Source organism: Triticum aestivum, chromosome 1B (genome assembly GCF_018294505.1).
Source record: "Triticum aestivum cultivar Chinese Spring chromosome 1B, IWGSC CS RefSeq v2.1, whole genome shotgun sequence".
Taxonomy (NCBI): domain Eukaryota; kingdom Viridiplantae; phylum Streptophyta; class Magnoliopsida; order Poales; family Poaceae; genus Triticum; species Triticum aestivum.
The window spans coordinates 504,792,514-504,808,499 of NC_057795.1; the positions used below are offsets into that span (position 1 = coordinate 504,792,514).

Sequence of the window (15,986 nt, forward strand, 5' to 3'; positions counted from 1 at the left end):
GTTATCAGACAACAGGCGTTGCATGCAATCAAACAGCTGGCTTATGTGTGAGTTCAGACAATGCGAAAAACCAAGCACCATGCGCTAAGCTAGCCTCTAATGCATGAAAGCTAAATGCGGTCAACCAAATATATTGCAGATGTTAATTTAGAGGCTGCATTTGCGTAACCAGCCTCATGTGAACCAGACTTGAGCTAGCCAGGCCCGCTCACTACGGCTGCCAAACACGCCCATGGAGTCCGTCGAGGTACGCAAGAAGATCGTACTACTCGAGCACGGCTCACGAAACTCAATCTTTTGTTGCAGCCCTACCTGTCGATACACCCACCCACACGCCGGTGGTGGTTTATCATTACTGCCGCGTTGCCTTGTCGATTACGGCGACCACGTCCCACGCGCCCGCTGGGCACGGCGCCAGTGGCGTAACGCGGAAGCGGGCGGGCCGGGGACAAACAAAAAGAAAAGAAAAGAGAGAGACCACCGGCGCCACGTGACCCCCGTCGTGACGGACTTCCTTCCGGCGCGCTGGGGCGGTCGCTCCTCCCATAGCCAAAACGAAAGGGCCATCCGGAGCGGGCGGGCTCGTTCGTTCGCGATGGCGGCGGCGGCGGCGGACGCGACCACGGCCATGACCATCGACTTCCTCCGCGCGCGCCTCCTCTCCGAGCGCTCCGTCTCCCGCGCCGCCAAGGACCGCGCCGACCAGCTCGCCAACCGGGTATGTGCGCCCCTGCGCTCCCGTCCCGCGCATTCTGCCTGCGGCATTGCCGACTGACTGCCTGTCGCCGCTGCAGGTCGCGGAGCTGGAGGGGCAGCTCCGGGCAGTGACGGCCCAGCGCCGGGAGGCGGAGCGGGCCGCCGCCGAGGTGCTGGCCATCCTCGACTCGCAGGGCTTCTCCGACGCCGCGGATTCCGGCTCCGACGACGACGGCGCCGGCGGCACCCCCGAGGCCCCCGGCCACGGGAGCGTCGAACCCCGCGGGGAGGCGGAGGACGCGCTGTCGGGCTCGGAGCTCGGAGGCCCGGCCGGGGCGCCTCGGCCCGGGGGCCTCTCCTGGAAGGGCCGCGCCGCCAGCCCTGGCGCGGACAGGCGGCATCCGCATCTCAAAGCCAGGCAGCTCAGGCAGCGGCACGGCCATGGCCACAGGAGGATCTACTTTTACTTGCTCGCCGCGGATTCCTCGCCCAAGTACCAGCCGGGCCAGTCCTGCCGGAAGATCCGGAGAAAGGAGCCGAGGTCCAGGCACACAACCACATTTGCTGAAACTGTTCTGTGCTGATTCTTGGTCTGTAGTTGTGCATTGGCTTATCTAACATGCTGTAGTCATACTATTGTTGTAACAGGTTGCAGGCTGAAGGTGGGGATGGCAAGGGCAATGCTGCCGAGGGTCTGGAGGAGGGCCAGGCAAAATCTGATTGCACCGATGAGCAACATGATTTGGATGGTGAGGTGGGCCAAGACGGGCGAGGTTCTTGTGGTGGCAGTGAGTATGAGAAGGGTGGGGAGATGGAGAGAGTCCTTGAGAATCAGGCTGCGCTGATTGGGCAGTATGAGGCACAAGAAAATGCTCAGAGGGAGTGGGAGAAGAAATTCAATGGGAGCCGAGATTCAACTTCGGTACGTGCACACTTACTTTCATTCGAGTATCAACAACGAATTATTAGATACAATACTTATGGTGCTAGTACTTCTTCCCGTAAGATAAGTATGCACATTGAACCATGTTGAAAGATTAACCTTGCATTTTGATGCCGTTTCATAGGGATATATGATCCGTGTTAAGAACTTGAGATGGGTTTGGTAGTTACAAGAGTTGGCGATCTAAGCAGTTAATGGACCTGATAGTCATCAATTTGCTTGTTGAAATAGTAGACTGCAAGTTACCGTGTTCCTCTTTAGTCAAACTTGCATATGGTGTTTTGGAATGATTTTTATTCTGCTAACATGAAGTACTTGTTGTCAATGTAAACCAAACAATTTTCTTTTACTTTATTTGTGTAGTGAACTTTGCAGTTGCTGGATATAGAACTTAAAAATACTAGGATTTTTGTTATTTGACTTGTACTTCTGCATTTCAACTCCCAGGATGATGTTGACCGAGATAATAAGTTAAATCAGAATGGAAAAACATGGGGACAGAGGGGCAGAGCTGCGCAGATTGTGAATAGAGAACTAGTTGGTGAAGAGGCACGATCAAGGGATAAAAGAGATCTCTCTGGAATTAACAGTCCATCGGAGTGTTTGTCGAACGAATCTGCCTTTGGCTTGTCCACAAATGCTCGAAATGTAAGTGCTATTGGGAAGTCTGAAGGATCTGATAATGATTTTGAGCGGGCTACTGCAGTAGTTGCTTCAGTTGTTGATGAATTGCATGCTAGGAAGGATGAACTAGTACATAAAAGTTATACTAAAATTATTGAAGGGAGTGGGAATAATCTTGGAAGATCAGCTTCTTCACCACAAAAAGGCTATCATAGCAGCCCAAATGCAGTACATAATAAAGGTCAAGGAGATGGGAATTCAGACAGTGGTTCAAGCTACCATGGGAATGCTCGCTCTTATGAGCACTATGTAACCACACCATCACTTGGAAGTCCTTTAAGTGATACCCCTAAAAGCAAAGTGTCTGAATGGAGCTCGTCATGCTTTCATAACCATACCGATAACCAGATTGACATGCAGCCACCCTCAAGTGATGATGTGGGAGGTGTTCTAGAGGCACTTCAACGTGCCAAGATGTCCCTCAGGGAAAAACTGGGCAGGGCAAGTCCACCCAGGCAAGACATGTTGGCACTTCCAGCACCAGAGGATCACTACACAGATGATGATTTGCAAGTCGACGACACAGAACTTCCACTTTGCATGTCACAACGGCTTAGCCAGGAAATATTGACACTGCCAGCATCAGAAGACTACCTTAGCAGGATCAGTTTACCAGGTGATGATGCAAAGGTACCAGTTGGCCCTGCTGGCTTGTTCCGGTTGCCAACAGACCCGTTTCCCCAAAACGAGGTGTGTTCCACTGATGGCTATGGCTCAAGGTTCAGTTTGACGTCAAGTCGGCAGACCGTCTTTTCAAGAAACCCTGCTAGTCATATCATGTTAACTTCATCCCGCCCCCAGTATGGTTCTGGTTTCTCACCGAATCCGTATTACGATCTTCATAATTCAATGTAGTCAATGGCTACAACAGGGGATGCTTCTTTCATCCCAGAAATTCTAAGGTCTAGCGATGATTCAAAAAGGGGAATGTCTTCTGGTGATGCAGGCATGCTTTCCCAGTATGGTAGTGCTTATGATTAGTAGCTGGAGTGTACTAGTAGCTATGCATGGTTAGAATCCCAATATAGCCTTTGAGCTAGATGCTATCTGTTGCGTCGGTTCTTCGTATGGTTTGATAATGATGTGTGTCATGTTGTATTACTATCCAAGAATAAATCTTGTTTGTAAGCAGTGTAGGCTTTCTCTCTTATGCCCTCATGAGGCATTACAAATTGCTACTGATAATGATGTGTGTCATGTTTTATTACTAATCTGATCGCTCTCATGTCTCCGTTGTCCATAGCCCTTGCTGCTTCGCAACATAAATCCATCATGTTAAGCATTGCTTTTCCCTCACATACTTGGTTTTTTGTTTTGTTTATCCTATAGATTACAAGACAAATTTGATCATATATTTTGCAGGTGTACATGTTTTAGCATGATACACATCTCGGTTCTCTTAGAATTATTCACAACTAGTTGACCCGTTGCGCCAAATGGCGCAGAGACCTGCTAAAGCCATGTTGTCGATGAAAATAGTTTCATTTTGCAAGGATCATGTGTTAAACCATGCTATATTGAAAATATGTTTATCATGTTGTGGAATCTGAGTTTGGAAAAAGAAAATATTTGTATAACATGTACAGACCAGCTAAGCAAGCATTGTTTTAGTTTTAAAATATGGTCATCATGATGAGAAACCTAAGCTAAAAAAGACATTTGTATAAGATGTATAGACCAGCTATGGGTGTATTTTTAGCAGTGTTTGCACCAAACTCTTATTTTCCATGTGCATGAAGAAAAAAGAACCTCTTTGTGTTGTGTGTATGGAGGCATAGATATTCGAATGACCCATATGTTACATGGCCTAACCCACGAACAACAATGTGTGTGGCCCGTCAGGAGTAGAATATTGAAGTGGCAGGGACTGCATCCACCGAACCTGTTTATCCCATTTTCTTCCTCGGTTCCTCAATTGGGCGAGAGAAGCATTTCAAGTGAGATTTCTTCTTTCCTTAGATTTCGGATTTCTCTGCATGCATGGATTTAGTTCTCATTTATCTGGATCTTGCATTTCCCCTCTTTCTATGCCGATTTTTACTCCTCCTGTGTCTTTTTTTAAGCATGGTAGATCTCGTGCTATAATTCTTTCTATTTAGGTATGTATACGGATGCAAACAAATCGTTATTCCAATGGTTATTGGTGTATAGGTTGATTAGGTTGCGATTCGATCTTGCTTTTTCAACCGCATTTCCATGGGTATATGATGTGCCAGATTTTTACGCTGGCATATTAATGACCTTTATTAGGCTGTTTTGATTGAAAATCCATGATTCCATAGGTTTCTCTCGCCCAGCAGCTGTTTTGATGGAAGTGCTGATAGTAGCTCTAACGAACGTTCGGACAGCAGCTCAGACGAAAGTGCCGATAGCTTCTCCGATGTCCGGCAAATTCCAGTGCCTGATGAAATGTATACAACATAATATTTCACATGTATATGTAAGACTGATCAAATTTCACCAAAGAAGCATTGGGTCATCCAGAAAATGCGAGCTATCATCTTATTTTGCAAAACCGTACCAAGTTCCAACTCTTACAAATATAGAGGTAACCCAACTTTCACATGCTTAGACTCTTGACAGACATGCAACTACATGGCAATTCCTGATGCACTGTCAGACCTGTGATATAGGGATAGCCACCCTATCCTCAATTGTTTCCACATTCTACACACAGGTTAAAGGTCGGGAGAAACTGTCCAATGATGGCGCTACAAAGGGCATTGTAATCGACATTGTATTGTGTACGGTGTCGTCGGTGAGTATGATCTCCGGTAAAATATTATATTCATTGCTCATTTAGTTAAGAACTAATATTGCAACAATTTGTGCTTAACATTTTATAGCAGCCAAAAGAAGTAGCAATATACATTTATAATTGGAACAACCCCTCTGGTTTGCAAAATCAGAAAAGGTCACTTTAAATCAATAACTAAAAACAGTATGGGAAACCAAGTATGCAACTGATGATTTATTTCACATAAGAAATAAAAAATAACAAGAATTCGAGACACATAATTATACCTGAACTTAACAATGAGCTTTACTCAATAGAAGTGTGTACAGCCGGTCGTATTATCTTCCAATCAGAACCAAATAAGGTTGGTTGCACAAACAAATAAAGAAATAGCTTGACCAAAGTTCTCCTTTAGCAGGTCCTATTATCTAATTTCCTAAAAATGTAGAATATATTTCTACACTCGTAACATCAAAATGCAAGTTTCGTTCAACAAAATCTTCTGATAGCTTCTTCATCTACCCTTCTTTATGAAATCCGCAAACATGGTGTCTAGCTAAAAACATAGATTATGAAATCAAAATCAGAGACACGGGAGTAAAGAGGTAAAGAGAAAGGAGCACTTAACAGAGATTTATTGTGGGCTGACTATTGCTGCTGTCGTAGGATTGTTTGGCCCCACACCATTGCAGCTATATCATCTCACGCTGTTTGTTGACACTGCATATACTTCAATACTTTAGCTCGTCAAAACCAAATAAGCATGGTTGCAATAATGACATATTTTACCAAAGATCTCCTTTAGCCGGTCGTATTATCTTCCAATCAGAGCCAAATAAGGTTGGTTGCACAAACAAATAAAGAAATAGCTTAACCAAAGTTCTCCTTTAGCAGGTCCTATTATCTAATTTCCTAAAAATGCAGAATATATTTCTACACTCGTAACATCAGAATGCAAGTTTCGTTCAATAAAATCTTCTGATAACTTCTTCATCTGCCCTTCTTTATGAAATCCGCAAACACGGTGTCTAGCTAAAAACATAGACTATGACATCAAAATCAAAGACACGGGAGTAAAGAGGTAAAGAGAAAGGAGCACTTAACAGAGATTTATCGTGGGATAACTATTGCTGCTGCCGTAGGATTGTTTGGTCCCACCATTGCAGCCATCGCATCTCACAATGTTTGTTGACACTGCATATAGTTCAATGGATAGGCACTGTAAAACGAGGTCTAGCTGAAAACTGCATATAGTTCAATGGATAGGAACTGTAAAAAGAAGCTAACTAATCCGGATGTCCTTTGTCCTCTGAAAACAAAAATGGGGAAAGTTTCAAGACATGAAACATCAGTTTTGGAAAAGCAATTGGCTGGCATCCTTTCAGGTTCGACCTGTAGAAATGATATTAGACAGAGGTCTCGTACTTGATGAGTTCACAACTGGTTGAATTTTGTAGATTTGTTCTTCACAATGATAAAAAATAAAGGGAAAAATCTGTAGACTGTTGTCACAAATCCAGGATAGTATTATCAAGGTTCAGAAAAAGCAAATCATGACAACATAACTGAAGATATATATACTAAAAACCTATAAAGTTTCTAGCTAAGTCGTCCAATGCCTAATCTACATGGACTGGAAACGGAATCACGCTCGATGCTCAGTCCTCAATAACGACTCATATATGTAGGTAAGACCAGACTATCTCGGTCCTTCTTCTCTACCAGATCAAATCTCACAATATATGCCGAGTACAACCTGCTATAAATATAGCACAAGGGGCGCATACCCTGAATATATGAGCTATTCGTGATTGCCTAGTGCCTTGAAAGAAACCCTGTGGCCTTTATGCCCAAAATTGGGAATATCCCTCCACATGCAGCCCAGAACGGCGAGGTAGAGCACAATGTATATTTTCAAACAATCACTTGTATTTTTATCATGCAAACTGGCAGAAGGCCCTCCTGTGGGTAAGCATACAAAGGGGTGCCACTGCAAGAGATCTGAGTGCCTGAAGAAATACTGTGAGTGCTTTAATCTAGTATTCTATGTTCAGAGAACTGCCGTATCACCCAGCGGCACCTTGTGTATGCACATCATATGCAGAATCCTGCTATAATGGGTATTAGTCGGTCATCTGTGGCTCTTTCTCATGCAGCAGAGAAGCTCTCCAATCTCTCAGTGGATTCATTAGGCAGAGATCAGCTCATCAGTCAAAATGATTGTTCACAAGTAATTCTTTTTTCCAAGATCCTTTCTGTAATTTTTATTTTTTTCAAAAAGGCTTTCATAATTTTCATGACTTCTGCCTACGTTATGTGGACTTAGAAAATAATTTCAGGTATAAAATATAGCAGCTAAGAACATGTGGCGTCTTACGGATAGCCGACTTAATATTTATGATTAGTAGCTCAAATGCTAGAACATATCATTCAGTTAAAATAAAAGGTCAACAAAAGTTGAAAATCTGGTTATTAACATATACTTCTGTTTTTTCCCGTCTCAGGTGACTTCGTCTTTGCTCACTCCTGTTCCTATAGAAAGCACTCAAAGTACTGTCAAATTAGGGCCGCAAAGAGTTACATTTTGAATCTAATGTTTTGCACTGGGTATTAGAGATAAATTATATGAGTATACGTTATCTAGAGCAGAAATTCAGTATAGATACTCCTCTGCTGAGTGGACGCAAGGACAGCCAAAGACAAAATTAAACGGTGTTGAGAAGTTGAACAGCTGGGCCACCAGTCTGCCACAGTTCTTGGGCTCGACAGCTTAGTCAAAGGTGACGACAATCCATTCCACTTCAGACAACTCTGTCATGTCACAATTGCCATCGCATGTCAATAGGAGCAGAGCAATCCTAGTATATTAATTTTCATAAACTCATGCTTCTAAGTAGATCAATCCAAATCATGTGTAGCAAAACAAGTATAAAGTAAGATAAAAAAGATTCAAAGTAGACCAATGCATACTGACTGGCAAAAATACTCACAGTTAGTGCCATGCATAGTACATAATGCACCCAGATAATAAAGAAGAGACCAAATCTCTTTATGAATTTTTTATACTGACGAAGGCGGAGTTGAATGCTGAATTAAAAACCCTTTGTAAACTAAAGAGCATTGGTAGTGATCAAACCTAACATTGACATTGTTGTGAATTATCGTCTAAATCTTGCTAATTCAGAAGGGAATAACATTAAGTACGATGCAGACATGTACAAAAGCAAATTTAATCCATATATCAAACAGCTTTGCATAGCACATTGACCAATCAGAGAGAGTGTGAAATAAGTACCGGAAGAAGGGACGATTCAGAATCAGATCAATTCCCTGAGTATCAATCGCACTTGCTGCGATTTATTCTGAGTACTTCATCTCGCTGTGTTGGATGATGCAGCTTCACTGAAATTGACAGAGAGCGGACAAAACTTAGGTGGCCAAAATATGTACAGGAGATCAAAACCTAGGAAAAGAGAGAAAGGATGTAGAGGCAAATCTCAACCACCTCAAGGTCTTTCTCCTGCTGCTCCGGTGGGCGACTCTTGTCGTGGTTCTAAGCCTGACAGTAGAATAGGGGGATAGGTATGGAGAGGCGAGATCCTAGCTATGGAGTAGTTGTATACGCAAGGGATTTACGAGTTCAGGCTCTTCTCGGAGGAAGTAACAACCCTATGTCTCGGAGCCCGGAGGCGGTCGACTGGATTATATGCGTATGAGTTACAGAGGTGCGAACCCCTCTACCTGTGGAGGGGGTGGCTTATATAGAGTGCGCCAGGACCCCAGTCAACCCACGTAATGAAGGATCCAATGTACATTAAGGCTGGACGTTACTGGTAACGCCATACATAAAGTGCTATCATGACCATAAAGACTACTTAATAACAGACCGTTTGTATGTGGAGCGACTCTAGATCTCCTGGTGGTCGAGTGAGTGGCTTCATGGTCGAGTGTCTTTGAGTCCGTCGAGTGGAATCCTTCCAGGTCGACTGAAAGGCAGTTTCTTATAAAGATGTCCTTGGGGAGGGTACCTTGGACAGGTCCATGACCCTACCCTAGGTACATGGCTTCATCATTATCCCTCAAATGGATCGAGGTTTGAGTGAGGAAGGAGTTGAGAATTCTTCCGACCTGTTTTTCGTGCTACGAGTGTGTCTTGTTCCGGATCAATGACTTTTAGTGATGGCATCAACTTCTTTTTCAGTCGCCTTGATCCATTCTTTGTATCTGTCGAGTGACTTTTATGAGCTTGGAGATTTCTGAGCGACGGATCGGAGGAAATCTGAGGTCTGACAAGTTGCTCTACTGTTCGTGGATTTAGCGGGATCCGAATTTCGGAAAGCGCGCAAAGCGGAGGGGGCCGTGGTACTCGAATGGGATAAGGCAGGGACGCCTCGATCTTTGTGCCACCTTTTCCGCCACGTATCACGCGCGCGACTGTTGCGGGATTTGACAGGATTGTCCGGGCCTACCAGTCAGCCACTCGGAAGAGACTTCATATAAGGCGCCGGACGGGGTTTTTTTGAACAGTGCGCCCTCATTTTCCCCTCCTTCTTCCTCAGATTCACCTGCTGCGTTCACCACCATCCCAGCGCTGTTGCTCTGTGTCTGCTTCGCCGGCGACGATGGTGAAGGAGAAGACAACGGCTTTGGAGCGGGCGAAGAAGGCGACGGCGAAGGCGAAGGGGAGGGCGACCAGTCAGGGTGGATCCTCGTCGCAGGCCGGTCTGCCGCAAGGTTGGATCTAGGGAGACTGGATCCGCTCGACCATCAGCCAGAAGGACCTCGACGACCTGGCCAACGAAGGACTGATCCCTCATGGATCAGCGAGGCTTCCGGGGAAGGAGTGGCAGCCGCAGCCTCAGGAGGGTGAGTGCGTCCTCTTAGCCACCCACGTTGACCGCGGGTTTTCTCTACGAATCCTTTCTTTCGGGGATTTCTGAACTTCTTTGGGGCACAACTCCACCACTTCACACCCAACTCTATCGCCTATCTCACTGCTTTTGTGTCCTTGTGTGAGAACTTCTTGGGTTGTCGGCCGCATTGGGGCCTTTTCAAACACATTTTCACCTGTCGCTCTCAGACGGTGAAAAAGGCTAGTCCGAGTGACGAGAAAACCCAAGTAATCCAGATGTGTGGGGGTCTTGGGGTTCAGATGAGGAGTAAAAGTGCTTTTCTAGCCATGATCCTTCCCGAGTCAGTCCGAGGGTGGCAGTCGACCTGGTTCTACTGCCAAGACCAGCCGACGCCAGGGCAGTCGACTGGACTCCCTCCTTTCTCCATGGACCGAGTGAACAAGCCGTCCTCTCTAAAGGTGATCCCGGAGGAGAAGGCACAAGTTAAGGTGTTGGCAGAGCGTGTAGTCCAGCTCATCCGCGACGGGGTGACTAGCATGGATCTTCTGGAGGTTTTCCTTCGACGGCGCATTCAGCCACTTCAATAACGAGGCCATACGATGTGGATGTACTCTGGTACCGAAGACACCACTCGGGTCCACCCGGAGGAGGTCGATGATGCAACTCTGGAGAGGTAGATGACTGCCATCACAGGGAACAAAGATAACCCTCGTGGAGCCAGGAGGATCCCGCCACTCGACCAGTCATACGAACCAGACAAGGTCTGGTCACGTATCTCCGATCGTGACCCTGTTTCCTTCATTCTGTTTTGCTACCATTCGGTCGACTGACCTTTGTCTTGTTTGTTGTCTTCCAGATCACTACCGAGATGTATTCGATGCCCAACGGGGCGCAAGAATAGACCGAAGAGGAGGAAGGGAGCGGGGGTGAAAGTCAGGAGGAGTGGGAATCCGATGGCGAGGAGGGTGAAGAAGATGCCGGCTCTGATGAGGAAGAGGAGGAGGAAGAGGAGGAGGAAGTTGAGCCTCCCCGTATTGAAAGACGATCCAAGCTCGTCCATGACCCTGCAGTCGAGCGCGGCAAGGCGGCCGTGCCTGTTGGGCAGTCGACCAAACGTCCTCGGACGACCTCTCCGGCGCCGACTGAGAAAGCGCCAAAGCAACCCCGTGCGGCGTCATTAAAACCGACGAAGGCCCTGCCGAAGATGAGGATGGTGATTCCCACTATTTCCGGGTAATGGCATAACTTGTGTTTTCTTGTTTAACATGATACACTCTTGGTCGACTCGTTCGCTGACCGACTGATTTCTAAAATCACAGTGCTGCTACTTCTGAGACCTCAACCAGACATGAAGATCAAGAAATGGAGGATGCTATCACTTCCAACCCTGGTATGATCTCTGTAGCCTCGCTTTCGGTCGATAGGATCTTCATTTTTAACTTTGAATCTTTTCTATAGCTCCACCTAATATCATCATTGATCTCCCTGATGATGACGATGAGGAGCCACTGAGGCAGAGGAGGAACAGGAAGACGTCTGCTGGCAAGACTGCTCAGGTTGTATCAGCACCTGAGACGCTGGTTCCGGAGGGGGGCAACGTCACTCGAACTACCGTGTCCTTTGCCGTGCCGCTAACGAGTGCTCTCCCTTCGTCGTCGAGTGCTGATCCGCCTTCCCTTTTCTCCACCCACCACGTCCCAGAGGACCAAGCAGGTGCTGCTAAAGAAGGTATACGCCAGGCGGGGGTCATGATGGAGCAGGTGAAGGCGATCCGAGACGCCAGTCAAGCGGCTTATGATGCAAGTTCAGCCCTTCAGAGCAATGTCTAGGTTAGTTGATCACCGCCTGTTCTGTTAGGATATGGTACCTGAAAACTCTTCTTTCTGAAGATCTTAGTATCTGTACACCCACTGGGTGTGTCGATTGAATATCCGGATTGGTGGGGGCACGCCGAGTGCACCCACTGGGTGTAGTCCCCGAGACTATGGTGGACTGCTGGCAGCCGGCTATAGTCTTTATACCTTTAACTTTTCCTCTTTACTCTCTCCACTCGATCTGGTCGAATGGAATCATGGTACCAGTGGGGGCACGCTGAGTGCACCCACTGGGTGTAGTCCCCGAGACCGTAGTCGACTGCTGGCAATCGACTATGGTCTGAAGAACATTCTTTTTGAAACTGTGGCTAACTGCTGGCAGTTAACCTTTTTGTCTCTTTTGGTCGACTGATTGACCCAAACTGATAGAACCAGTGGGGGCACGCTGAGTGCACTCACTGGGTGTAGTCCCCGAGACTACAGTTGAATATTTTGATTCGGCTGTAGTCTTAGAAATGCTACGATTTTTCTCTTAGTCACTCGGAAGTGACCTATCTTTGATGTCTATTGATTGATCTTTCGCATAAATCTTGCGAGCTTGTGGCTCGTTATACTGAGTTGGAGAACAAGCATATCCAGCTCGAACTTGATCTGAAGCTTGTCCAGGAGAACTTCACGAAGGCAAAGGAGGAGGCAAAAGGTATGTTTGGTGAGAACCTTGACGACTGCCCTTATTTTTTGTCCATTCCTGAGTCTGATCTCACTGTCACTTTGCAGATAAACTGAAGGATGCTCTGAAGAAGAAAGATCTTGACCTCGCCGAGGCGCAGAAAACGGCTTCGGACAAGACGAAACTCGCAGAAGACAAGCTAGCTTCAATAAGCAAACTTGAAGAGGAGAATACCAATCTGAAAGCTGCTCTTGACGCGGCCAACAAGGAGGTCAGTCGACTGAAGAAAGACAAGATAGCCCTGAGCGACAAGGCTAGCGAACTGGCGGGAAAGAAGAATGATCTAGAGGTTTATCCGGGAGGGCTCGCCAAGAAGTTATTCCTCATGCTTGAAGGTAATCCCTTATATCCGACTGGCTTGTAATTATGGACTTACCACAAAACTGCTGGCTTATCTTTGGATTGTGTTTACAGAATTCTGCCAAAACTTTGAAGAAGAGACTGGTCGAGTGGAGACAAGCCTGGATCCCATCAACTCTCCTGTGAAAGACGAAGTTGCTATGAACATGCTCCGACTGGAGTCTCGCATTGCTGCCGTGGTCGACTATCTTGCTAGACTGAAGGTTGCAGCGTCGCGCATCGACACAACACTCTGGCCGGGGGAAACACTTCAGAATGACCTCGAGTCTCTAATGACTCGACTCAACGAAATTCCAAGTTGAGTGCAAGAATGGAAAAAGTCTTCTGCCAGGTGTGGTGCCGATGTTGCTCTGTCGCTGGTCCGAGTTCACTGCAAGGACGCGCGAGAGGACAAGCTGGCGTCTCTCAAGGTGGCAAATACCAAGAAGCATGACTTCCGATCTTTCATGGAGACCTTCATTGCTGCGGCCACTCGGATTGCAGATGGGATCGACCTGGACAAGTTTGTCGCGCCTTCCAGTCCTCCACCGAAGGAGTAAAAAACTTCTATGCTTGATGCCTTAAATTTGCCTCGGAATGCCGAGTGGTTTTTGTAACCGGTAAACTTTAACAGGCTCGGTGCCTGAGCACTTCTGGATCCGTAGGATGTTATCTGAACTTGGGTTTGTCGTTGAATATGTTTGCTTTTGTCTTCGAACGAACATTGTTCTTCGCTCGGAATATATGCTCGTGATGCACTCTTGCAGGTAGGAATGAAGCACGGATTGCGGTCGACTTGCGTCCTTGCGGATTGGGATGGAGCGCACATTGTATTTGTGGCGGAGCTCTGAAGGGGAAGGTAATAGTCGACTCGTACCTCGTCATCCCTACAGAGCGTATTTTCAAAAACTTAGGCGAGCACTGGGCTACAACTAAGCCCCCGAGTGGGAGGTTTGCTCTCCACTCGGTAGGATTTTCAAAAACTTAGGCGAGCACTGAGCTGCAGCTAAGCCCCCGGGTGGGAGGTTTGCTCTCCACTCGGTAGGATTTTCAAAAACTTAGGCGAGCACTGGGCTGCAGCTAAGCCCCCGAGTGGGAGGTTTGCTCTCCACTCAGTAGGATTTTCAAAAACTTAGGCGAGCACTGGGCTGCAGCTAAGCCCCCGAGTGGGAGGTTTGCTCTCCACTCGGTAGGATTTTTAAAAACTTAGGCGAGCACTGGGCTGCAGCTAAGCCCCCGAGTGGGAGGTTTGCTCTCCACCCGGTAGGATTTTTTGTAGCGTACCTCCGAAGGGGAAGGTAACAGTCGACCTGCACCTCGTCCTCCTTGAGGAGCGCACATTGTATTTGTGGCATAGCTCAGAAGGAGAAGGTAGCAGTCGACCTGCACCTCGTCCTCCTTGCGGAGCGCACATTGTATTTGTGGCGTAGCTCGGAAGGAGAAGGCAGCAGTCGACCTGCACCTCGTCCTCCTTGCGGAGCGCACATTGTATTTGTGGCATAGCTCGGAAGGAGAAGGTAGCAGTCGACCTGCACCTCGTCCTCCTTGTAGAGCGCACATTGTATTTGTGGCGTAGCTCAGAAGGAGAAGGTAGCAGTCGACCTGCACCTCGTCCTCCTTGCGGAGCGCACATTGTATTTGTGGCGTAGCTCAGAAGGAGAAGGTAGCAGTCGACCTGCACCTCGTCCTCCTTGCGGAGCGCACATTGTATTTGTTCTTAGGCGAGCACTGGGCTGCAGCTAAGCCTCCGAATGGGAGGCTGGCTCACCACTTGGCAGGATTTCGTTTAACTTAGGCGAGTACTTGGACTGCAGCTAAGCCTTCGAGTGGGAGGCTGGCTCACCACTCGGTAGGATTTTTTTGAACTTAGGCGAGTACTTGGACTGTAGCTAAGCCCCCGAGTGGGAGGCTGGCTCACCACTCGGTAGGATTTTTTTGAACTTAGGCGAGTACTTGGACTGCAGCTAAGCCCCTGAGTGGGAGGCTGACTCACCACTCGGCAGGATTTGAAAGTACTTAGGCGAAACAGATTCGCAGCTAAGCCCCCGAGTGGGAGACTGGCTCACCACTCGGCAAGGATTTTTTTTACAAACTTAGGCGAAACGGATTTGTAGCTAAGCCACCCACTGGGGGACTTCTCATGTAAACAAAAGTAACAACAATCGCTGGGAAAATTATAACACTCTTGTCTTTGATAAATAAACTACAAAAGTACTTTTATTACATCTCATCCGAGTAAATACGTAAGTATAAAAGGGGCGGAGCAGCTCCGCGTTCCAAGCTCGGGGCTCGTCAATCTGGTGACCGACATTGTAAAGGCGGTACACCCCGTTGTGGAGAACTTTGGTGACGATGAAGAGACCTTCCCAAGTAGGAGCAAGCTTGTGTGGCTTCTGCCGATCCACTCAGAGAACCAAATCTCCTTCTTGGAAGGCTCGATTCTTCACGTTTTTGGCATGGAAGCGACGTAAGTCCTGCTGATAAATGGTCGATCGGATCATTGCCATCTCTCTTTCTTCTTCTAGAAGGTCGACTGCGTCCTGTCGGGCTTGCTCTGCTTCATCTTCAGTATAGAGTTTGACTCGGGGTGCGTTGTGAAGCAGGCCACTCGGCAAGACTGCTTCGGCTCCGTAGACCAAGAAGAACAGAGTTCTCCCAGTCGACCGATTGGGTGTGGTCCTTAATCCCCAAAGTACTGACGGAAGTTCGTCGACCCATGCACCAGCCGCGTGCTTGAGATCGCGCATCAGTCGGGGTTTCAACCCTTTGAGAATTAAACCATTTGCTCGTTCTGCGGCATAGTCGACTCGTGTGCCCTGAGATGTGCAAAAGGCTCTGAATTCCTCGAAATCGAAGTTCGACCCATTATCAGTGATGATGCTATGTGGAACTCCATATCTGAATATCAACTCCCTGATGAAGCTGACAACAGTGCCGGCATCAAGATTCTTGATGGGTTTAGCTTCAATCCACTTAGTGAACTTGTCGACTGCCACCAGCACATGGGTGAAGCCACTTCTGCCTGTTCTCAGTGGTCCAACCATATCCAATCCCCATACAGCGAAAGGCCAGATGAGTGGAATGGTCTTCAAGGCTGAGGCGGGCTTGTGTGACATATTGGAGTAAAATTGACATCCTTCACACTTGTCGACTATCTCCTTTGCCATTTCATTTGCTCTTGGCCAGTAAA

At 47.2% G+C, this 15,986-nt stretch overlaps 1 protein-coding gene across 1 annotated transcript; it reads left to right on the top strand.

The window, feature by feature from the left end:
• Positions 1 to 397: 397 nt before the first annotated feature.
• Positions 398 to 3,548, top strand: LOC123135128 (uncharacterized). Its single transcript, XM_044554232.1, has 4 exons — positions 398 to 718; positions 795 to 1,237; positions 1,345 to 1,618; positions 2,087 to 3,548. Exons 1-4 carry the CDS (start codon positions 596 to 598, stop codon positions 3,176 to 3,178), a joined length of 1,932 nt encoding a protein of 643 aa, XP_044410167.1. The 5' UTR covers positions 398 to 595; the 3' UTR covers positions 3,179 to 3,548.
• The last annotated feature ends 12,438 nt before the right edge of the window (positions 3,549 to 15,986 follow it).

Bases quoted from the DNA above. Each gene is read 5' to 3' on its own strand.
- LOC123135128 (XM_044554232.1), top strand. From the start codon at position 596: ATGGCGGCGGCGGCGGCGGACGCGACCACGGCCATGACCATCGACTTC. The intron at 719-794 runs GTATGTGCGCCC...TCGCCGCTGCAG, and splicing joins CCGACCAGCTCGCCAACCGG to GTCGCGGAGCTGGAGGGGCA. The intron at 1,619-2,086 runs GTACGTGCACAC...TTCAACTCCCAG, and splicing joins GGAGCCGAGATTCAACTTCG to GATGATGTTGACCGAGATAA.